Below are 23,337 nucleotides of genomic sequence, written 5' to 3'. Positions count from 1 at the left end.
GCCGAACACAGGCTGGCAAGATCAAAGAAATGGAGCAACTGTGCTTTTACCCGTGCCGGATAGCAAATGCAGGGTTTATTGCAGCAGGAGTTTAAGCGAAGAACAAGGTGCTGCGAAGATGTTGAAACGCTCGGGCAAAAAGGTAACATTCCAATCTGGTATGCATTCCTAAACGTTCTTAAGATGGGTGGGGCAACCGTATAACGCCAACCCATGAATAATTAATGTCGACAGGCTCTAGGTCGGTTATGTTATGTGATCGGGCGACGACAAGAAACAAGGCTTCGGAGAGAGGATCACACACACACAAAAAAGCTGCCGAACGGAATACTATCCTAGAGCATCTTTCTCTTCATCATAATTGAATCTAGAATTCGTCTATCCATAGCCGGTAGCTTTCCAGCTATGTATGCGGGATTGGGGTTTTTCTCAGTAAAGAAAAAGCTTCATTTGTGCTTGAAATTGAGCAACTAATCCAATACGATGCTACTCGTTAATGTGTAATGGTTGTGTAGTTATAATATTTTCAACCATTAAATAAATCGTTACAGCATCCAGGGCAGAAGTGGTTGGTAAAACAAACGATAACAGCACCCACCATTGATCAACTTTAATCCGATTTACTTCATATCGTTGCTATAAACCAGTGGAAAGTTTGACAGTTTCCTGTCACTTGCGTCTCTGCACGCTGCTCGCAATTTGCTAATGGAAACCATTTAAATTCTATTAATAGCGTAAAGGCAAAAAAAAACCGCTTCAGCAAAACTCGCTTAGCAACTCAGACAGCAGCCTGCGTAACTCGTGGCACTGGCGTTGGCAAAACGTAGGAAAAGGTGCAGAAATAATCCCACTACAGAAAAAGGCGGATCTTGATTTCACGTTTGAGAAAAAACTGAGTTGACTTCCCTGGTCGTGGTAAAGTTGTGCTCTTTTACTTGCTGTCGTACTGTTTATTCTTTTGCAAGGAAAAGATGCTTTCCATATTTAGTATCGTTTTGGTGCTAATTTTTTTTTTTGCTGAGTTGCCTTCAGTTTGAGGAGTTTTAGTTTTTTTCTTCTTTCTTTAAAAAAACGAAAGGATTCCGCGTTGAAGCGTCGTCTGTGGTTAGATGTTTTTCTCCATTCTTCGTCAATCGTAAAGCTTTACGCAACACAGCTACCTACTTGGCTAACAAGGTAGTCTGATCTGGACAGTTTGTGTTTATTTAACGGAGGGTGTAAAAAGGGGGAAACAAACCTCCCGTCGAAAGAGAAACAAACCCTCGTCCGTACAATTTATTAGTTGCTCTACGTTTTTTTTACCTAATGCTTCAAACCGGGTTAGTGAAGGCTGTCTCAAGCAGGCAATATTGTTGCACTTTTTACTACTCAACCAGACGCTGTCCAGTTCTTCTTTAACCAGCGCCACGTCAAAAAGCGGATGAAACGAACCAGATAAAACATCCGTTTCGAAACCGGGGGAAAAAAATCGGAAGGAAGAAAATAAACTTAACATAAACACTCAACCTGGTGGAAGGTGGATAGTGGGTAATTGGGTGCAGTGGACTCGCCGTGGCTGAAGGGCATAAAAACACACCAACACTCAACAGATGCCAACACCATTGGTGCTGGTGTAATACAATCCTACGATCGAACCAACCCCAAACCACGCTGTTAGAACTGAAGGGCACATTCTTCGTTTTTCGGGAAGGAAAAGGCAACCAAGAAAAAAAAAGCTCACTCTCAATTTCATTAGGAAAGTTTTACGCTAAATTTCTTTGCACCAACAATGTTTGGTCTCGTTGAAGTTGAAATCAACACCACCGGATTCTTCTGTTACGAATAGCCCATTCGAATACCTCTAGTATAACGTCATCTTCAATCTCCAACAATATCCACATCCTGCCCCGTTTTGGGCTGACCGTGTAAAGACAAGAAAAGCAATCAAGAAAAACCAATTATTCGCAAATGAAATCATTTTAATCTGTTTGCTTATTAGCGGAATGTTTTTCGGTGCCCGTTTTGCGTGCGTGCTTGCCGTACAACCGAAAGTAGACGTATTCTTTGCCGCTTACGAATGGGCCAGAAAATCAAAGTTTACCAAAACGGACGGACTTTAGTTTCGCTACGGGTATGAAGATTAATACGGATGCTGGTGTTGGTTTTTGGTGTGCCTTTTGGCTTGATGCTGGCAAAGAACGATATTTCATTTTCCATGCTCACCTCACAAAAATAGTAACCCAGCAAGGAAAGCAATTGGAAGTGCGTTGGTTTGGTGAGCGCGATGATGAAAAAGGGAAGAGAGCTAAGCCTGGGGCGGGGTTGGGATAATTGTTTTAATTATTCACTTCCTTAAGCCAGCCGGTACGGTGGCCAGTTTGTGGTGAATCGGTTTTAACAACACTTTGTCAGTGGTGTTACAGGCTGAAGATGAGCCCGGGGATCCGTTACGAAACGTTTACCGTGAGCTTACAAACCAACTCGACAACGTTAATTTTTTTTAGCTTGAAAGCATCCCGCGCTATCCGTTTATGTACTCTTATTTAGAAAAAAAATCTCTTCCCACAGGATGGATGTGTTCACTTTGTTTTTGGAGGGGAAAAAACACTGTGTGTGGGAGCAACACTAAACGCGTGACCGTTCGGTGACCTTTGCACCCGAAAAATACACCGATCCGCACTTCCCTGCTTGACAAGGGTAGAAACGATGAAACCGTTCTCCACGGTAAGAGAGACCATTCAGCGCTACCGGGAAAAAGCTACCTAATGGCATCGTGACAGCAAGACGAGGGTTGATTTTGGCACACCCTTCCCAGTATCGTAGGGTGCGATATTTTGTCCCCCCCCCCCCTTTTTTTCCGTGTGTTTTACGGGTAAAATATGACGAGTACATGAGTGCAAAAATTAGCCTCACCCTGGGTCAATCAATCACGTAGAAAATTGAGGTCGAAGAATGCAAAATAATGCGGGCACGTCACAAACGTTATTTGCACCGCGGCGACCATGGAAAACCATTTCTCGCTGTCGGTGCTCATTCATATGCTACGTATGATTAGCAAGTTCCGGGGTTTTTTTGCGTTACCACACGAACCACATGAAAGAATAAAATTGCACAAACATGATGTAAATCAGTCATCAAAGCTATGGTTATAGCAGCTGCCACGGGTTCGAACCGATTCTCATGGATCACCGATTTATGGTGTGGCGGTGCGAGCTGAACGACCAGGCGTCTCCATCGTTGATAAACGATGTAGAGGAACTTACAGTGAATTGGCAATTTTGGCCCCAAGTTAGTACTTATTGCTTTGTATTGAATATGGGCAGCATTTCTAGAAGGGAGAAAAGCCGACAAGAGGACCTGATTAACTCAGCGGCTTAGACACAATCTTGAGTTTCGGCAGTTTTGATGGGTTAGTTGATTTGAAAAGCTTTTGAACAGTGTTCTCAAGCATCCGATGGAAGATGATTGTCGTTTTTGGCTTTATTCAATTCATGCGGTAGTTTATTAAATTTTTCAAAGTTTTTTTTATTTGAAAACTAATTGTACCTAGTTTAATTCTATTTTTGAATTGTAGCGAATTTTCAAGAAGTGGAAAATTTGTACTAAATTTATTCTGAATTATTTTCAAGTTAATCTAGAATATTTACAAGTAGATGTGAAATCTTTTACCCCAATTTTTCACAATACATTCCTTTTTTTAAACATTAACAAGTGAGTTAAGAATGATAAAAATAAAACAATAGTTCTAGAAATTTAGATGAATTTCTGCTGTATCTTGTATATTGTAGTTCAACTTATTTAGAATCCACAAATAGATTCAACTTTTCTAGTTAAACTCAAAACCCCTTCATCTGCTCTTAATATAGCATTTTGTTTTAATTAAGTTGAAAGATACCCGCTTATTACTGCTCAAAGCTAGCAGTGATGTAACTTAATAGTTAGTTTCCTTCCGTAGTTACCGAAGCCGTACATACGATAGATGACAAATAATAAAGTTGAGTCAGAATCACACTGTTCCATTCTCGCTCTGCATGGCTTATTTCTGCCATCCAACAAACAACTAACCCATTGCCATTGAAAAAAGTGATTATTCACGCTTTTCCCGGGATACGTTTCGGTCTGCCGAGTTTGCAAGTAGCTTTATCAAGATGAAAGCAATCCCACGCGTACGGCAACGTTATGTTTTTTTTTCTTCCCTCCATTCCCCTTTGATTCGTGCGGAGCTCGAACTTACCCCTAAGGTTTCGGTTGCGGTTCATTCAACATTAACACTTCTGACCGGAAGCGGATTCTGTGTTTGCTTCATCCCCCCGCTTCGACCGGGTTTTGTTTTCCATTGTACCACCGGACTGGCGGCAATAGTCTGGTTGTGGCTATATTTTTATTAACCTGCCTTTTGCGCTTCATTCGTGAGTCGCTTTTGTTGGATGATTAATTATCCGTTTCGGGTTTTTGGGGAAGATTTCCCGGCCAAATCTCGTGGCAAATGGTAATGTGTGGCGGGCCTTGCAAGGGATAGCCAAGTCGGGGTTTCGATAACTTCCGACGACATCAGGCGCTTTATCGTACCACGATGACAAACCGAATTTCTCATGTTATTTTTCTGCCTGCCAAAAAAGAATAAAGATACACGTCCAGATGGGAGTGTTTCTCTCACCGATCGATCTTCGACAACGGACGCGTCATCCAAAGGCAGACACATTCTGTGTTACTGTTGCGAGGTTATAGTTTATTTCCAGCTGTGCCTTGTTGTGTAAGCGACAGCAACAAAATTGAAGAAACTAATGAATTTTATCATCGCTTGTTGATGACTTAAGTCTCGCGCTTAATATCGACACGAAACGAGGGCAACTATACAAAGCGATCCTTTGTTTTTTACTGCTATCGCATTTTATTGGGATTTTATTTCGCTTTAGATTGTTGCATATTTATGCTTCTGTGAATCGAAAACAAACCTTTCGTATGGAACAACCTTTGACCCTTAAAAAACAACCAATATTCATCCAGTTTAGTTTTTTACTGCTCTGCATAATGTTTTCCCATGCTGTATGCTTAATCAGTTGGTGATTAGCCTAACGAAATCTGAACCGATGAATGTCACTGTTAACGGATGTTTTTCAGCTAAAATGTTATGTTTTACATCCTCTTTTTTCTTTGCAGGGTTTATTGCGGTTGACGCACGTTTTTATGAATAAACCATGAAACGTCAAAACTGTCAGACGAAACGGGGAAGTAGAAAAAAAAACAGCAGGCCTAGGCTGAATTTCCATCTTACTAGATTCAATCGCTTCAAATGGAAAACCTCAAATTTGTATCCAATCCGAATGCAATTCACACACAGAGACGGACGAAAACATTTACCTTCTTCGAAGCAATTTTCCATATCGTCTAGCCCGGCAAACGGAAGATGGAACGTAAAATTCACAATCCATCCCACGATACCCGGCAACCCTACGTTCCGTTCCTGCTACAACCCTGTCCAGACGATGTGCCGCTAGAGCAGTGTGAAAGCTTCCTCGCGCTCATGTACGCCTACTATTGGCGAAAGCTTGTGGCAGCTTGTATCCCTTCAATCGGCCGGGTGAGGACGACATATCGAAAGGGTAAGCAATTTTGTTTCACTCCTTTCTGGGAGATTTTCCACGAATACGACCAAGGCAACTAACTGGTTACGAATTTGCTACCAAAAACAATGTTCCCCTCTCGCCAGAGGAAACCATTTCGTTGGCAAACGAAAGCCGTGCAGCCTGAAGCGATTAAATTGAACCACGTGTGTGTGTGTGTTTGTGAGAAAAAGAGAGATAGAGAACAAAATGGAAGGACACAATCATGGAAGCAGACATGTGACGGATGGTGGATTTTGCAATTCGTTTTTTTTTTTTGGAAAAATAATCATCCGGCAGAGCGTGTGCTTTTCGAGATTTGGACCATAGCAGAAATCGGTTTCGTTTTTTTTCACCCATGGAAAAAAAGAAAAAAAAAACAAAAAACCACTTTCTTAAATGGAAATGCAGGAGCACTCCGTTTTCGAGTGGGCGAAAAGGGGAAAAAAGACGAAACTTTGGAATAGATAATCGCGATCGAGATATCTAATAGACGACCATATGCCGCACGCTGGGGAGACCAATTTCCAACTCCATTAAACTTATTCTTCACGAATGGTCCATTCACCGGAGAAGAAGCTTAAATCGAGACAACACATTTACGGATCGGTTAGCTAGCAATTTCTCTATCTCTCTCTCTCTCTCTCTCTCTCTCTCTCTCTCTCTCTCTCTCTCTCTCTCTCTCTCTCTCTCTGAATTGCTTGATGCTTTCCAGTTTAGAACGCTAATACGATTAAATCTTTCAACTTCTCGTCGTTTGTACCAATTTGAGCGTGCGTGCGCGTGCGTAACGTTCTCCGGTCTTACCTAAATAAGTGCTGTTTGTCAGTACCCAGAATATTTTCAGTGGATCCACCATAACGCCGATCAGTTGCAGTATCACTAGTCAAAACCACAAATCGTACTCAATGCACATGGTTTGCCCACTGTTGCACTATTGGTTGAACCGTACGGATAGATGCACCTCTATCACTATTCTCCAATACTGAATTTTTTGTGGTTTTGTTTTAACTTCTTTTATTATTTTCTATTTTTTGTAACTGCTTTTCAATTACTGTCACAAACACACTGAAAAGCACGCGCGCAAAAAGCTTCACCGTTGAATAATTTGCTAGCGATAACGAAAGGCAAATTATCAAATTCAATTATACTCCAGTTTTTAATGGTATCTAAAATGGAAAGGAAATGAACATCAGCACACTAACACTCACACTTATATATACATATGAAAGGCACAAACTCACACACATATACACATTTTTTATATGGAATTTCCCGTCACAAGGGCACAAACTTCGACAAACGCTGTCTGCGAAGCATCCGGTTCCGGAAGGAGTTCCGCTAGTGTTGTGAGCTTTCCACTTTTACTTCCACTACCAAAATGTGTCCTCCTATACGAAGGATTATTGAGTGTGGTTTTGGTATGCAAAGAATCGCTATCCTTCCTTCAAAAAGCACACATACACACTCACAGCATCTGGGCATAGTTTCGTTCGGTGGATGCGTTTCCGGTGTGTGTAGCTGAGGTGGGAGGGTGGGAGGCTTGATAACGGTGGAAAACTTATGCAAAGTGGTAAAATTGCGAGGATCTTACTCAAACACGCCGGTATTATGGTACGCTAATGCAGTTATAATTGAACAACTTTCCACCGGTGGGGGAAGTTGGGAATTTGGAGTAAAAAAGGGATGATGCAGATGAAAAAGGTGGTTGATAATATGCGCTCTTATCATCGTCCCACCAGGGCACCGGTGAAAATTCCACCCATATACCCATTGTTCCTACAATGACGGCGTTCCCCTCCTTTTTTTTTTTGATCGGTGGTTGGATTTTCTTTCCAGCCCCAAAAAGCTACACACGCTCGGTGCGGTGCAATTATTCGGTTGGATTTTTGGACCGATAATCCGCTTTCGGTTCCAGTGTTTGCTTTATACATATACTCCAACATGATGTGTGTGTGCGTGTGTTTTTATGTACATTTGCTTGTGGTTTGGTAAGCTGGCCCCAAGTACGCGCCTGATTGTCGCGTCACCAAGATGCCACGTTCCGGTGTCGTTCCAGTGATAAATGGTTTCACCACCCGTTCGGGGCCGCCGGAAGCTTGCTCGTTTTTTTTTTTACAGTAATCTCACACAGACCGAATATCCCGAGGCTTTGCCGGAATGGTGCGAATGCGTGTGTATGTGTGTGGTTTGTATTTTGAGCTGTACAGAGGCGTACCTACTGTACTCGACACTGTAACGCATGCTGCAATACTGAAGTTGAGAGTTGCTTTAGTTCGTTTGGCTTTGGGTGCTTTCTTTTCACTCCACAAAGCATTCCGTACATTCGTTTCACATCTCAAGAGGTCATTTGTTTTGCTCACATACACCCACGGAAGCCGCATGCACAGGCTTTTTGGTTGGTTTGTAACCTTCTTGTACCGTCATCGGTTACATCCGGCTTTACAGTGATCCATTCCCGGCGTGCACTTGCGTAAAGCAAACCATCCAGCAGAATTATATCGCAACGGGCGCTTTTGCGTACCACGCTAAGGTCGGTATTATCCGTCGGTACGATTTGTCACACTCTCAGTTGGGTAAGAAGAAAAGGAAAGACACAAAATGTGCCCTGAATCCTTTTGGAAAATGGAGCAAAACAGACGAACGATGCTCGTTTTTCCTTAAATTTTTTGTTTCACTTTTCTAAAAACAAAACTTCAACACATCACCACGGGTTACGTATCACTCGATGCCGCACAATATCGTAAGTCATCCAGTTGCCGCGTCATGAAACCATGGAACGGTAACGTTAATCCATACGCAATGTAAGATGCAAAGGAATGAACGGGAACCTTTTTTTTTGTTTTTTGTTTTGGCTGCCTGCAAACTAGTGATGGGCACTCGGAATCGGAACTACCTGGTTCCGATTCCGTGTTTGGAATCGGTTCCGATTCCGATTCCGCTTCTGGAATCGATTCCGACTCCGGAATCGATTCCGGAATCGGTTCCGATTCCGGAGTCGCTTCCGATTCCGGAATCGATTCCGGAGTCGGTTCCGATTCCGGAGTCGCTTCCGATTCCGGAATCGATTCCGGAGTCGGTTCCGATTTCGGAGTCAGTACCGATTCCGGAGTCGGTTCCGATTTCGGAATCGATACCGGAGTCGATTCCGGAATCGGTTGCGGAATTTATTGTTTTTGTTTTCAGTATTATACATCATTCCATGCGCGCTTTAGTAATGTCGCTTCCAATGTTAATGTGTGTGAGCATCAAAATCAAATTGTTGACAAGCGTTGTGGTAGTAGTCTAGAAATAATCTGTAAATAATTTTAACTCAGATTTATAATGGTAAAAACTTTTATGATCTATTGTTGCTCACATACATAAACATTGGAAGCGACATTACTAAAGCACGCATGGAATGATGTACAATAATGAAAACAAAAACAATCAATTCCGAAGCCGATTCCGGAATCGGAACCGATTCCGATTCCGGAATCGACTCCGGAATTGGAACCGATTCCGGAATCGACTCCGGAATTGGAACCGATTCCGGAATCGATTCCGGAATCGACTCCGGAATCGATTCCGGAACCGATTCCGGAAAGTGATTCCGGACCTACTTCCCGGAATCGATTCCAAAAATTTTCGGAGCTAGCCGGAATCGATTCCGGCGAAAAATTCATTTTTCCCATCACTACTGCAAACACCCGACGAAGACGAACCTTGTTGTGAAGTGTTGCACCACTTGGGGTACGTACAAAACAAACGCGACCAGGAATAATGTGAAACCGTCGCTTGGCAGGATGGTCTTTTAGGCGCCTTTTCCCGCGAAAGGAGCTTTGCCTTTTGATTTTCTTTTTTTTGTTTGGTTGAGAACACAAGCGAAACTACTTCACAAGTTGATGAGTTTTTCTTTTCTGAACTTTTATGCTTTTTTGATCCTTAAAATACGGTAGCACACACAGCCAGATTTATATGGCAACACACACACACGCATAAACACGCCTTTTCTGTATTGTGTGTTAGAGGGAACCGGTGAAATGATAGGCCATTTTGTTTAGTACGAAACTGTTGGTTGCAAAGTATCAATTTGTAGCACTTTTAACAAGTTAACAGGGTAAGTTTTGCTGAACCATATTATGTAATGTGATAAGAAGCAAAGGCTGCATAGCACATATGACAGCGATTGGCTTATCAAACTGAACTTTAACACTATACAGCAATTTATTTATCTTCACACTCACACACAGCACACTCTACAAATCATTAAACTCACGATTTGATATATTTAAATTTCACTCAATCGCTTTTTTGTTTGTGTTAGGTCACAGACAAACACTTTTGGATGGAAATTATCGAGCAATATATTTGCTATTATCTTCACGATACAGATAACACAGTGCCAGCCGCCAATCGAAGACTAACCGTAGTCGAACCAATCCCGTCTGCGGTTTAAGATAAACTGACGTACGGTCACGATCAAGGCTAGGGCTTGTGTGTTTTGTACGATCGGCAAACCGAACCCTCGAAACGATAGCAGCTTCCGATGAATCCGGCATAAAAGGGCCGAACCGAAACGATGTTCATTCCCTTCCTTAATCATACGAGTGAACAACGAAAAGCTCCGAACTTGGGGGGGGATGCTAAAAGCTTTCGCATTACACAAACCGGCGTACGTTCATCTTATCTTACGGACGGTACAGTGTGGTAAGGGTTCGTGATATGCGCATGCTCACCCGAAACGAAAAGCTTTCGTGTTCGTGTTGTCAAACAGCGACCGACTAACGCCTTTTTTCCAACGCACCATGCGAATGCATTTCATGTTGGGGTAGGGCGAGCTTTTTGCGATTCGATTTTGCATTTTCCTAACCACTTCAGTGTTCCGAGTGAGGTTCGTTTTTTTTTTTTGGTGCAGCAGCACCGATAAGAGATGCTCATTATCCATTGACCGAAAAAAGGTGCTTTCCGATGGTGGGGAATGAAGGCGTAAAAGGTATTTCGAGGTTGGAATGGGGATTGCACAGCAAGACAACGATATGCGTAATATGTGCAACCGAACATATTCGTTTGAGCGGAATCTTGTTGTAATGGAATTAATGAAGCGTTTAATTTATAATTGTATGACACACCATTAGCTGGTGAACAACACACATAATTAGGAATTTAATAAACAAAGAAACGAGTTCGTGATAATTGGATGAGTAATCAAATCATAGGGAAATAAAGCTTAATATACGCTGGAAATGGAGAATGAAGTCGTTATATACTGAGTATTCGTGTACTTTACATTAATAATAAGAGTTGCTTTGCTAATATAAACTGACCAATGTTACAAAGCTTTCGAGATTTTATTTTTCGTGGCAAAAAATATGTGAATTAAGGTGTCTCGTGTTGCCTGATCAGAGTAAGCTTAGATGCCGTAGTAATATTACTGTACAGCATTATTTTCCCCCATAGACTCTCATCAACTTGCCAAAGCACAAAGAAAACTAAACAGGATAAAAAAAAAGCGAAGATAAACTCAAGCATATAAATAAAGCTTTTCTTGTCTGGGTGACCTCCACCCAGGAGCAGGAGCTCCTTAGCAATAGTGCCCTTAAGGTAACGTTTAGTGCTTCAGTCGTTCCGTAATACTGGCATGCTTTCTCTAGTGAACTTTTTTTTTCTTCTAGAACATTTCCCGTTGTCTGGCTTCCATCAGATTGTTTTCGGCCCATTAGGCAACGAAGCTTCTGATCCATGCGTCCACAGATGAGGCGATGACAGTCGGTATTGTCAGCTGGGAAGCTTATCTGATTTCAGCTCTGTAAGAGCGTTGAGCGATGGGTAAGCAGGCACCAAAAAGTCTTCGCTGCCAGACACTGCATGGGTAAATTTCTCGCCCGGTAAAAGTTGTTTGTTAAATCTGTGACAGTTTCTTGTAGAAGTTTTGGGAAAAAGTTTAACTTTCTGCCAGGACCGTACAACTTCTCAATCACATCTTAAAAGCATTCATGTAGAATTTTGAGAAACAAGGGTTTATTTGTTTAAATTGTGCATTCAAATAACAGATTTTTTTTACAACTTGTATTTACGATTATTGTTTTGCAGTCTTGAAGGACAAAATTTAAATTATGCGACAAAATGCTATTTGCACTTCACGATTCAATCCACAATAACTATGGTCTATTCATTGGATTAAGTACCATCGGAGGTGTTGAATCGTTTCATTAGAAGAGACTTTAATTGCCGACAAAATGTTCGGCACTAGATACAACCCTTGGGAAATTTCTAATTCATTGTGTCTTGTTCGGGCCCAAAAACCGGACCACAAGCACCATACCGCAGTGAGGAACACTCCCGAGTGGTTGTTAAATTTATGTAGCAATAAGATTTTTTTATTGGTACACCTTTCTGGTGAATTTTGGTAAGGGTGGGATAACACGAGCCACATGGACACATGGCATTGGACCAAATTTTGAATAAAATTCAACTTTTGACGATGTTCTGTTACCATTGGGTGTACAACTTTTTAGGCCGTTACAACACTCGATCACTTATTTCTAGTGACAGGTGAAGTACATCGTACCCTTCAAACTGAGGATGCATGACCATAAAATGGTACTTTGATTGATCTCAGCTCTGGTTCAGTTCTGAGCATACTAAGCTGATGTTTTCTTCGTGTTCTTCTTTGGGCGAATACGTTCGTTGAAATAATTGAAGAGTTTAACGACCGAACCAAATGACCATCGATCGTGTACCTTCGTTTGCAGATGCTCTTAAGGCATAGGCACAAATTGTGTAGTGGTTTTTGGTAGATGAATAAAATTGTTATTTTATTGTTTCACCATTAAATCTGGCATAAATCATTTAATAGCCAAAAAGGGTTTTGTGCAACGATGACTCGGGTATCACTCGGTATCATGTTTATGCTATACTTAACATGGACAACATGACGTTAAATCATAAGAGTCACAAAATTTAGACAATGGAGTTGTTAATTTGTTTTTATTAGTAGGTAATGAAAGAGTACTGCTCTTGATCGATTTAATTAATTAAGCTTTAATAGGCAAAAAATATGATATCCCAAGCGGCATTCTTCTGCACTGATGATTTCTGAAAAGTATTCTTTGTTGTTCCAAGAATTTGTACTTTTTCAAAGTATAACTTTTCTTTTGGCAACCATCCGAAAAAACAATGTTGCAAACGTTCCGGTGGCTGGGAAATAATTCAGAATTGCAAAAGACAACTCCGCTTGATAATGAAAAATTCAATTACCAAAACATCACCACTGCCGTCCAAGTGTGTACCAAGGGCAGCGTCCTTCAACTCATGCTCGCATCATCATCATCATCGGTTTTGCGTATCCTTCAAATCAACCGTAATCGTGGACGGCGAATAAACGAATGACCGTAATAAGCAAACGAAATTGAACCTAATTTAAATCTGAAAAAGTAATTTTGGACCGCCGCAAACCATTGCATTGGTGCTCTGGTTCATTTTTGGGGGTAAAGTTTTGCGCTATGCAAAGAATGCTAATAAGTAGCAAAATAAAAAAAAAAAAACAATATTCAACAGCTTCAGCAGACTCCAATATGACGCCAGCAAGAAAACAATGCTCGTAAGTGAAGAATGGTTTTTGTTCTGCCGATGAACCAGCAACTGTGTGCGGAAAGAATCTTTGGTGAATTTGTTCTTCTGATACTAGTGTAATGATGGCATTAAGGTTTTCTAAGAACTTTATTGATGTGTTCAAGTTGAAAACTAACTATATTTTTCGCTCCACCGAACACAATGACCTGTGCAGGTCGTGCAACAAACGATAAACGGAAAGGTAAAACAAAAAAATCCCTTTTTGCAGAGAACATTCTTCTCTGAATTTCAGTGATTTATTTTGTTCGAACATCAAAGACTCATTTCCAATTTATGTGGCACAAAATGTTAAGGGAGTAGGAGGTCAAAGCTTTAATATGCCATGACATTTTCTCGTTCCGGGGTTAGTCATTCTGCTGCTGAATGTTCTGCTCTCCAATGTGCAAACACCCTCAACTCATAAATCGCATAACTCCCACCGTGACGCAAAGATTTATAAACTTATCCTTTACGAAACAATCTACAAATAAGCAAACCAACACTTCAGCGCTATTTGCCCAACAGCTCAAATCGTTCAGTAATTTGTACATTCTTCAGTAAAATCCCCACCCATTTTATCGCTCGGTCCAATTCCCTCGTCTAGCAGCAGCAACATTTACAGCCCAACGGGTATGGCCGGACCAGTTGGAAAGAAATTGTTTGCGAAATCAATTAGACTTTTCCGGGTTTGCTTTCCATTGGTGCGCATTGTTCGGTGCCGGGAACACTGATTCTCCATTTTTCAACCAGAAAACCTGTCCACTGCCGGTTTGTGTCTTGTGTGGCCCAACCCGTTTTTAACTGAAGGAATGTCTATCCCGGTGGTATGATTGCGAGATTTTTAGTTTGTTTCATTTTACGAGTTGTGAAAGTGATGCGGAAAAATGACCTGGCGATGAAGGGTGTGTGTGTGTGTGTGTGGAACGGCTGGATGATTTTATTTAATTTTCTCACCCCCGTTCGATTACTTCCGTCTGTTCCCGAAAAACAACCCGAAAACAATTTCCTCCAAGCTTGTTTTCCTGCTAATCGATTTTAGCACCATCATATTGTATTGTTCGTACGGCCTGTTTTTCACCATTTTACTCTCGGTAAGCATCGTTAAACCAGACCAGTGTTATTCGTTATCTTCATTAGCCGTATTGCCAACGGATCGAACGGTGAAGCCGGATGTTTCGGAGCCGCATTTTCTCTATTCCCCTACCCACGCTTGACGTGACTGTTACGATTTGCTCATACAAAGCATCGTGTCGAAAGTGTCGAGTGCCATTAAACTTAATAAGCCAAACGAACTGATAATTATGTAATTCGAGTAATCTTGAGTGCAAGTGCTGTTTCGTCTTTTCTTGCAAATTCCCAACGGGAGAAAACGGTTTCGCGTGCAGCTTTCGATATACTGCCCCCGGTGGATAGCGATACAATCAACGGCCAAACGTTACGGAGAAAATTGAAACAAGGCACAATTTGTTTGCGTCGGGTACGATTGCTTCGCAACGATGACGACCTACGTGTACGGGTGATACGGGGAGCGAACAGCGTGAGCGAGGGGGCGAAAAAGTGTTGGCCGGTAAATAAAATGACACAGTTTGCAGTAATTGATACAGGCAGTGCTGGTAGTTAATGTGCCCTTGTGCTGATGCTGGTAGCTGCTTCGCAATTTTCTTAACATTCAATAATTGAAATCACCATGTCGATGACAGTTTTTGCTCCGACAAACGGTTGACAATGGTATCATGCTTCTAGTCAACGAAGATTTTCCTTATCCTTCAGGAGTGTGAAGCTCTTAATTAATATTAGTCTTTGCTTGTTTTGTTACTTTTAAACATGCAGATTAAAGCATGCAATTTGGATAGGAAATTGAACATGGTTGACAGGGTACGAAAATTAAAGTATAAATTGTTACAACAAACCAAATATTTTTCGAAGTATTTTTCTAGAGTTTGTTTTTATATTTTTTGTTTTTGTTTTTGTATAAATCCCGATGACCAATGTCATTGGTCGCTAAATGATTGTTTATGGAAAACTCTCAAGACCCTTTGTTACCACCAAGAGTCTACGTCAAGCCTGCATGGAGTACTACGCACATCAAGCGCATCGGCAGGGTTCGGATCAGGTCGAGGAGTGGTTTAGTTAGGGTCCCATCGGCTGCCGGGTCCGCTTCACGGGCCCAGCGTCACGATGAATCCCACATAATCCATCTCGGAGGGATTGGTTTGTAGCCGCAAGCCGCCCTTCGAGGTGGAACCTTTTGAAGGTTCCCTCCCCGTTAACAAAAAAACAAAAAAAAAAGAGTCTACGTCAAGGAGATGGACAGACTAGCAGTCTACTCATCAACCTAGCGCATGATAGAGTCATCCGCGACTCAAACCTTCTTTTATAAGTTAATCTAGATCGTGGCATAGAAAGATGACATCGTGTTGGTCGAGTAGTCGAGTTGGCGGCAGAAAACCTCGAATTGAAAATGTGCGAGGCAAATCCCAAATTGATGGTGACCCTACTATTAAAAACCAGACTTGCGCAGTGGTGACCTCACTTTCGAAAATGATGTCAAATTCGTTCAAAACTCCACGAATATTGGTTCGACGATCATTACCAATAGCAATACAAATATTTAAATATGCGTTAGGGTGCTGGCTGCCAATGTCCTCTCTTTGATACGCTTTGAAACTGCCTCTAATAAAATTTATAGGGACACTCAAGTATTTAGTCGAAGAAGATCACGAAATACTCGTAACTTCAACAATAATCCCAGAATTCAGAAATAGAACTGGTGTAAATTGAGGCTTTATGATCGTGATTCACTAATCCTCAACATATTGGAGTAGTAGATCACGACATCATCATCAAATCTTTCATTAAATCCACAAAATTTATATCATTCACAGAAAATCCGGAAATTGCAGATATTTCCGCAGAATTCCTTGAAGAATGCCTTCTGAGATAGTTGCTCTTATTAAATATGTATTATGCAACGCCTTCCCAATGTCCTCCGCCTAAAAAAGGTTTTGACGATCTTCATAAATTAAATTGAGTGTCAACCAATCGGTTTGAAATATTGTTCAGGAGGGAAGGACGGTAGTGAGCCCTGAACAAAAATCAATCTATTTCAACTTTACCTGGCTCAGGAACTTAATACTGAAGATATGCGATGAATACCTCTCGAAAAATTGATAAAGCGTAAGGAGATTGCTTATTAGACGATAACTTACCGTAGCTTGGTGATCTTACCGGATTTCTAAATATTTTGCATTTTTTTTTTGAAAGACATCAAATTGTGACTATCACGTACCAATTGATTGATTATTGAGAAATTTTAGTATATTTAAAGCATTCTGGCTACTGTAGATCATTTTGAAAGGAACTTCAAACTTAGTTCATTACGGAATTGTTTCTGTGCCTATCAGCGGAATTAATTTAAATGTCTAGCGTTTCACGTCAATTTTATAACTTCCCACACATGCCCACACATACGTTGCTGTAGCATTGACTACTTTGAAGTTACCGTATAAAACATTCGCGGAAACACAAAAGCCAGATGTATCAATCCATGCAATCGGAACCCATTCGGATGCGATAGATGTACATTTTAAATTCAAAATCCCTCATTCCTGGTTGCACTATCTTATCAAACTTTTTCAATCATCCATTACTGCGAGTCAGTGCAAGTGCAGTGGATGGAAAATAGCACTAGATACCGATCCACTCTGATGGTGCTTTTTCTGCACTTTTGTGGTCGTTCTGCACCGTGCACGCTAGGCGCAATTCGAGCGTGATTCATCCTCGCTTTTCGCAGCCAGCCTCAAAACTGGCCTCATGGCCGGGAAAAACACTCACCCGTGTGCGCGCTCATTCTGCCAGCTTCCAGCTTCCGTCGGCACGCGCGGTTAAAGGCCACCAATGCCACCTATTGCTAATACCGTACAACGGGTCAATGTTTGAGGAAGAAACGAAAGCAAACATCAATCTTGAAATGAATTACGGTCGCGCCCGAATGATGGTGATGGCAAAAGCGACGGAAAAGTCGCGCCATGACGAAAACACGACATTTTCCCAAAAACCATGAGTATCGGTTAGGTTACGACCGTCGTCCCGTTCCAGGGAGCTACCATCACAGATTGATGTGTTGAAATAGGGTTTTTGAGTGAGGAAGAGCTACAGGAACCGCACGGGCGGGAAGGGCATTTGGTCGAGAGTCGTTCGGTAATATTGGAGAGCATATAGTCGCGAGCAAACAGCCTGCTGCACGGTAGTGACGGATGGTAGAGAGCTATGCCTCAGCCTAGTCCCAGTGGTTTCCCTAATCAAAAGTCACATTGAGCTTGTCAGAAGCTACGGTTTCTACTGTTGAGGTGTACTGTTGGGAAATGCAGAACCCCTCCCTATCAGGAACCTTTTCAGTCCGGTGTTGAGTAGCACAATCACGAACAAACCTACCCGTTCGAGCACGACCACATTTGGGAAAGCGAAACTATTTTCCCCGGGATGGCTGGTGATTCAATCAAAATTCATATATATTTGTTTTCAAAAATTCATCCATTCTTCCTACGGTTTTGTTCATAAATTGGGAATAAATTTCTTTTACATTCCATTCTGTACCGAGCGCTTAAAAATGCATCCTTCATGTTGGTTGTGCAGCTAGTATTCGATATCTGGCAACCAGCACCGATTGAACCATGTGGACCATCAGCCCAAAGGGTGGAACGATGCCATTGTTGCTACAAACGCCTAGCGGCTGAAACTGCTTGCACACCTGAATAAAATGATCGTTCTGTTACGTGTATTTTATCACACAAGAAAAAAACTCACACGCGAACCTAGAGCATGGTCAAATGATTGCACTATCCGGTGCATACCATCCACACATCTGTTTCTGACGGAGTCAAGAGCCGATTTTGAAATGGAATAAATTCCGTTACGGGCATGACACTTGGTTTTTTTTGCAATGGACAAGAAAACAACGATGCAAAACAACAAAAAATCGACGGAAGCACTATAAGTGAAAACAATCGAATTCATTCCATCAGTTGAACCAAACGCTGGTACAGCATGCGGTGACAGTCAGCATCGTTAGTGGAATTGTGCATGATGTGCAGGTCCCGAAACAAACCAGCGGTACCGATAGACGGTACTGATGGATGTGGTAAACCTAACGAGCTATCGCCAGTTCGTTCTGTTGGTTCAAAGTTAAATCTGATATTAAGCGTTCCAACGTGCCTTCTCGCAACTCACCTCTCATGTGATATTTTTATTTTTCCTCGATAGAAAAAAAATCACCCATGTCAAGGTGTGCATTCTTGATGAGATTTTAAAGGAAAAATTTAACGACCCACACGTCAGGTAGCAAAAGAAAAGACTGTTTTGCTAGACTTTGGAGTTTAGAAAATTCTGTCTACATATAATTTTATGTTTGCCGCTGGAAACGTATGTGTGTACCAATGCTTGTTATCCTTATTGCAGCATTTCTCATCACTCTTCCATCCAGCATGCAACCAGCGACCATTTCCTAATCGTATTGCGTGAAAAATAGTCACCGTAGTATAGCGCAACTGCTCCATCTTCGGTACGGTATGGGGGGTATTTTTTTTTGCTCCATCCAGTGGATGTATAGCAAACGGCGTACACTTACCTTCATCCCATGCCGGAGGACTTACCTAGGCCGAAAGGTTCAAGGGCACAACGATTTGTCAAGCGTCAACGCGTCATCGCAATCGCTTACCTGTGAACGATGCATCAGTAAAGTGAGAAAAATAAATAATTCTTTCAGTGTGTGTGTATGTGTGTGCGTGTGTGTGTCAAATGAAAAATGGTGGCATACATGTGCAGAATTGCATCAAGCGGTTAAAGGATGTATAACGGCCACGTACACACACTCGATATGCACGAGTGATGGGAAATGCAGGTCAAGCAATCGCTCCCTTGATCGCTTCAGGGTGTAGTACACCTTCGCAAGGTTCAAAAATTTTACGATGCGCTCCTTCTCTACTCTCTCTACCTCTCTCTGTGTTTTTTCGTTTACATCTCTCAAAGAAGCAGGAAAATTTGCAGTAAAAAATGAAGAGCAATATAACTGAGCAAGAAATTCAACAACTTTGATCGATTTTTTGTACCTCGATTTTAATGAGATTAGATTGAATAGGCCCAAGCATAAAAAACAATGGATCAATTGAAAGGTTGAATTCAACGAATCTTACTTGTTTATTTTAATTAATTTTAAGTTTATTTTTATTCCGCAAATTCGATGCAACATTCTTGGATACGGAGTAAGTCTGGTGGGAGAGTATATTAAATTTAAAATTTATATTTTTGGAAAAAAATATTTATTTTTTTTTTCAATTAATTCAATCGTGTGAAGCTTTCATTCCAATTCTGATTAATATTCATTATGTAAAAAATCAAATTTAATATTTAATTATTTGACATTCTTTTGCATATATTTATTGTCAACAAGATGAAGCGTTGGGAATTAAAAAACATTAAACACTAAAAATTCATTGATTAATGACTTTATGAAACATATGTCCACCGTGACCATAAAGCATGGTTGATATATTTGATTGCCGATCACGTTTCAATGGGCCTTTTAATTCAGTTTGCACAGGTAAAGTTGAATTAAATCGATGCATAAGTGGCAGCCAAAGTGCGCAAATAGTAATGACACCACTTTTATAGCGCTGATGAGCAGTTACCGTTCATTACGTACTGATAACGCTTCGGTAACGTTATTGATGAATCATACTGTATGATGTACTCGCGCAGAAATTGGTGTCCCATACAGCCGAAAGCATTACATGCAGCAAACGAGCTCGTACATTACGGAAGCCCAGTTGATGGCGTAACTCGTCCAGGTTCCGCTCGCAAACCGTACTTTCAATACGGGCCGTACCGACCGGTTGCGAAATTGACCATTTCACATGGTTGTAATACATAATTTACGTGCGATGATGATTGAAATTTATTGAAATGCCGCAGGAAAAACGTGCACCACCGAATTTTCGACCGGAAGTTTCTGACTTTCGTTGTTCGGACGGTGGTACGGGTCGGCCTGACGGTTGCCAAAACTCGCGTGACTGCTCGCTTCATGCGTTTGTTTTTTTTGCATGGAAGTTAATTTTTTTATTGGTACTTTCACCATTTTCCTGCAGGTCTCTTTAACAAGCAAAAATACCATCGCAAAACCATCATTGGGACCCGCGATAAATTTTTCACCGCCTCTAACCAAATCAAAGCAAAAGAAAAATCTCACGCAAACACGCAAAATCACACGTTCGATTGGAATTACTTTGAAACCAAACGTTATGACTGAAAATGAAAAAAAATTACATTCAAGCCGAAATTTCAACCCTCCCAGCAACAGGGTGGTGGCGAATCGGGTGGTGGACCGCAAATGATAATGTATTCAAATTATAAGCAAATATTTTCACTCGTTTCCGACAAAACGGTCCGTCCATTCGCGTGAATGCTACGAAATGAAAACGATTCATCCTGGCCGGGATGCCATTTTACTGCTGAAATCATTCTCAGCTTCATCCTTCTGCGGCAGATAATTGACAGCGGACACACCTGCCCCAACAAACCAGCATTCCAAACCACCCCGGACACACGAAAAGGCAGGTACTTAAAACCGTGGGTAAAGAATATTAAATAACAAACAACCTTTCCCTCGCCGGTCGCCCAAGCGAAGCATCAAAATTAGAGAAATTGGCAAGAAAATGGATAAATCTTCCACCCGCTAAAGCCGTGGCGCAACAAATGTGAAAGCTTTCGAAATAAATTTTGCCGGTCAAGACACATTTTTGAAACCCATTGCCGGGCGCTGTTTTATGGCCGCACTAATAAAAAAACGCCGTACATTTGATGGCACAGGTATTCCGCGCACAGGTAATGCGCAAGAAGATTTCTCTTCCGTACCCATTCCATTTGGGTGGCTGAATGGCATTTAACGCTACGTCCGGCTCAATTGATGTCGGTCATTGACAGCGGCACAGCCCTTACGGCAACGCTGTAAGTCTGTGGGTTGTTTTTTTGTTGTTGCGAATATTGCCGTGGGTTTTATGGGGTAGGTAATTTTGGTGATCCGCACTCTAGTTAGCATAAATTGGCCAACGTCAAACCCTTGTTTGTTGGTTGAGCAGTTTGTTACTGCTCTCTGTTGTTGCAGAATGTGGGCAATGGTTTTCGTTTCCCTCGCTGCGCCATTTACGTGGTCGTGACGTTAAGATTTGAAGTAATGAATGGTTGTGGAGATTCGCTTAAAAATGTGGCCAAAGCGTGGTCATTTTAATGAAATAATTTTGATTTGAGATTTAATGTTATGCAATATGCGCCTAACCATTGGAAGGAAGAAGCATTAGAAGACGTCTAGGCAAAGCGATTTGAAGATAAAAAATTTATTTTATACTCTTTTTATAGTAGCTACATTATTTTATAAAGCAGCATGAAAATGTTAATAATTGAGATAATTGTGCTAAGCAATTGGTTTGATTGTTATTATAAAACTCCAATCGCAACCTAAGAACATCATGTCTTTGCTATAAACATCAACACTTATCGTGTATTAAATATATCCCCAGAGCTTTAATCTACTACAGGCATCAGCTTAGTTGCTAAGCAGTACTGGTATTTCAAAACATGTGCCTAAACCCGAGGAAGGAGAATATTAAAATAGGCAGCCATACATATTACACTAGTTCTTATCTAGCAGCTTGTTGGAGCATCAGGATCGGATCATATCATTGAAAGGATTTCCCAGGAAAAACTGAGGATTATGTTTTCCCCAATTCGAGGAAAGCAGAGCAACATCTTCATATTTGATAAATATGTTTCAATGTCTGTAATGCTTCTTATGGGTAGCGTTAACAAGTGTCTAAAAGGAAAAGAAGGATACTCGGTCAAGTACGCAGTAATTTTGGGAAAGACTTAAAATTTCGAAGCCATAATTTGGGATTAACCAAAACCAGCCAATATTTAACTGATTTTGTTGTTATAATAAAGCAAAACAATATCAATTTAAAAATAAAATCTCTCGTCAAGAATGTTGTGAATGGTGCAATTCAAAGCTGCTGAAACATTCAATCTCTTTCAAGGTTTTTTTCTGGAGAAATTCTAAGAACCAATTTCCAAAATATTCATTTGATAAAAACAAAAATCGCTTTTGATCATTGAACATATGCTTTTGAACATTGAAACGAATTGCTAATGCTATTTGTCGACGAAATGATTTGAATTCCTCACCAGATATTCCTGGGACCTTGATCTTCGAGAATAGGCACTTTTTCTCCTTCAAACCACTTTAACTGTATGCCTGCCCTTGAGCTTTCAGTTTTCACTATTTTTAATTAACAACATTCATATTTTACTTTTCCTCTTTCAACACGTCTCAATTAAGAAGTCTATCTGCTCTCATAACACACTACACCAGCTGCATCGTTTGATTGCCTTGCTCTTGGCCATGAAAGTCATCTCATATCATGCGTCCCACACTCTCAACGCTAAGGAAGCGAAACGTACAAAACTCTCCTACCAACGCCTTATGACACCAGATCAGCTTTAACTCAGTCCGGACGTTGTCGGCTACGTGCCTCTTCTTGAGTCTGCCATTGTACGCGAGCTCCTGCCAAACCTCTCATAAATGGCATCCTTAACTGCGTGCCACAGCATCAACTTCGTTTCATGGCATCAAATTTTCCACCACTTCTATCAAACAAATTCGTGGGAAAATTGGATAGGTGACATGTTTTTTTTTTTTTTTGGTGTGTTGTTGCCTTCCCGCCCTATTTTACTCATGTGAACCTTTTTGTCTAACATCTCCTTTCTGGAACGCTATCGTTCATTGGTAAAGATAGCGCCCGCGGATGAGTCTGTTTTTTGTGTTGGAAGTTACGGAAGTTACTTTTCCACTATCGTACCTTAGCTATAAGAGACTGCCAGTATTAGAACACAGGATAAAAGAGGGGAGGAAACAGTTGTGAGAGAAGGAAAGGAAAATTGCGATTTAACTGCACGGTCAAACAAGAAGGTAGATAACCCCGGCACCAGGGAAAAATACACGGAAAGAGGTGCGCGTCTCATGGGTAGCAAGGCAACGATAGTGCCAGGCTGCAAGTCCGTGAGCCCTGGCGTCGTGTAGTTCCAATTCAATCTACTAGATAAAATCTTCACATTC

General features: G+C 41.2%; 2 protein-coding genes across 8 annotated transcripts in view; one reads left to right on the top strand and one right to left on the bottom strand.

Annotated features, from left to right (window-relative positions):
• Window positions 1-23,337, top strand: part of LOC125775022 (neural-cadherin) — a 476,608-nt gene that overhangs the window by 45,199 nt on the left and 408,072 nt on the right. The gene's annotated exons all lie outside the window — the stretch shown is intronic.
• Window positions 1-23,337, bottom strand: part of LOC125775026 (neural-cadherin-like) — a 254,791-nt gene that overhangs the window by 117,237 nt on the left and 114,217 nt on the right. For 2 of the 6 annotated variants that reach the window (XM_049445430.1, XM_049445436.1), the window contains exons 1-2: window positions 9,841-10,204; window positions 6,390-6,751 (exon numbers count right to left, since the gene is read on the bottom strand). The exons of 2 other annotated variants lie outside the window; for them this stretch is intronic. In XM_049445430.1, coding sequence (XP_049301387.1) covers window positions 6,390-6,441 — 52 coding nt within the window. In that variant the 5' untranslated portion in view covers window positions 6,442-6,751; window positions 9,841-10,204. Of the gene's footprint in view, window positions 1-6,389; window positions 8,444-9,840; window positions 10,205-23,337 lie in introns of those variants that run through there. 2 more of the 6 variants (XM_049445433.1, XM_049445431.1) reach the window with 2 other exon arrangements.

The sequence above is a fragment of the Anopheles funestus genome, chromosome 2RL, assembly GCF_943734845.2.
Source record: "Anopheles funestus chromosome 2RL, idAnoFuneDA-416_04, whole genome shotgun sequence".
Classification (NCBI taxonomy): domain Eukaryota; kingdom Metazoa; phylum Arthropoda; class Insecta; order Diptera; family Culicidae; genus Anopheles; species Anopheles funestus.
This window is presented reverse-complemented; position numbering and strand designations above follow the sequence as displayed.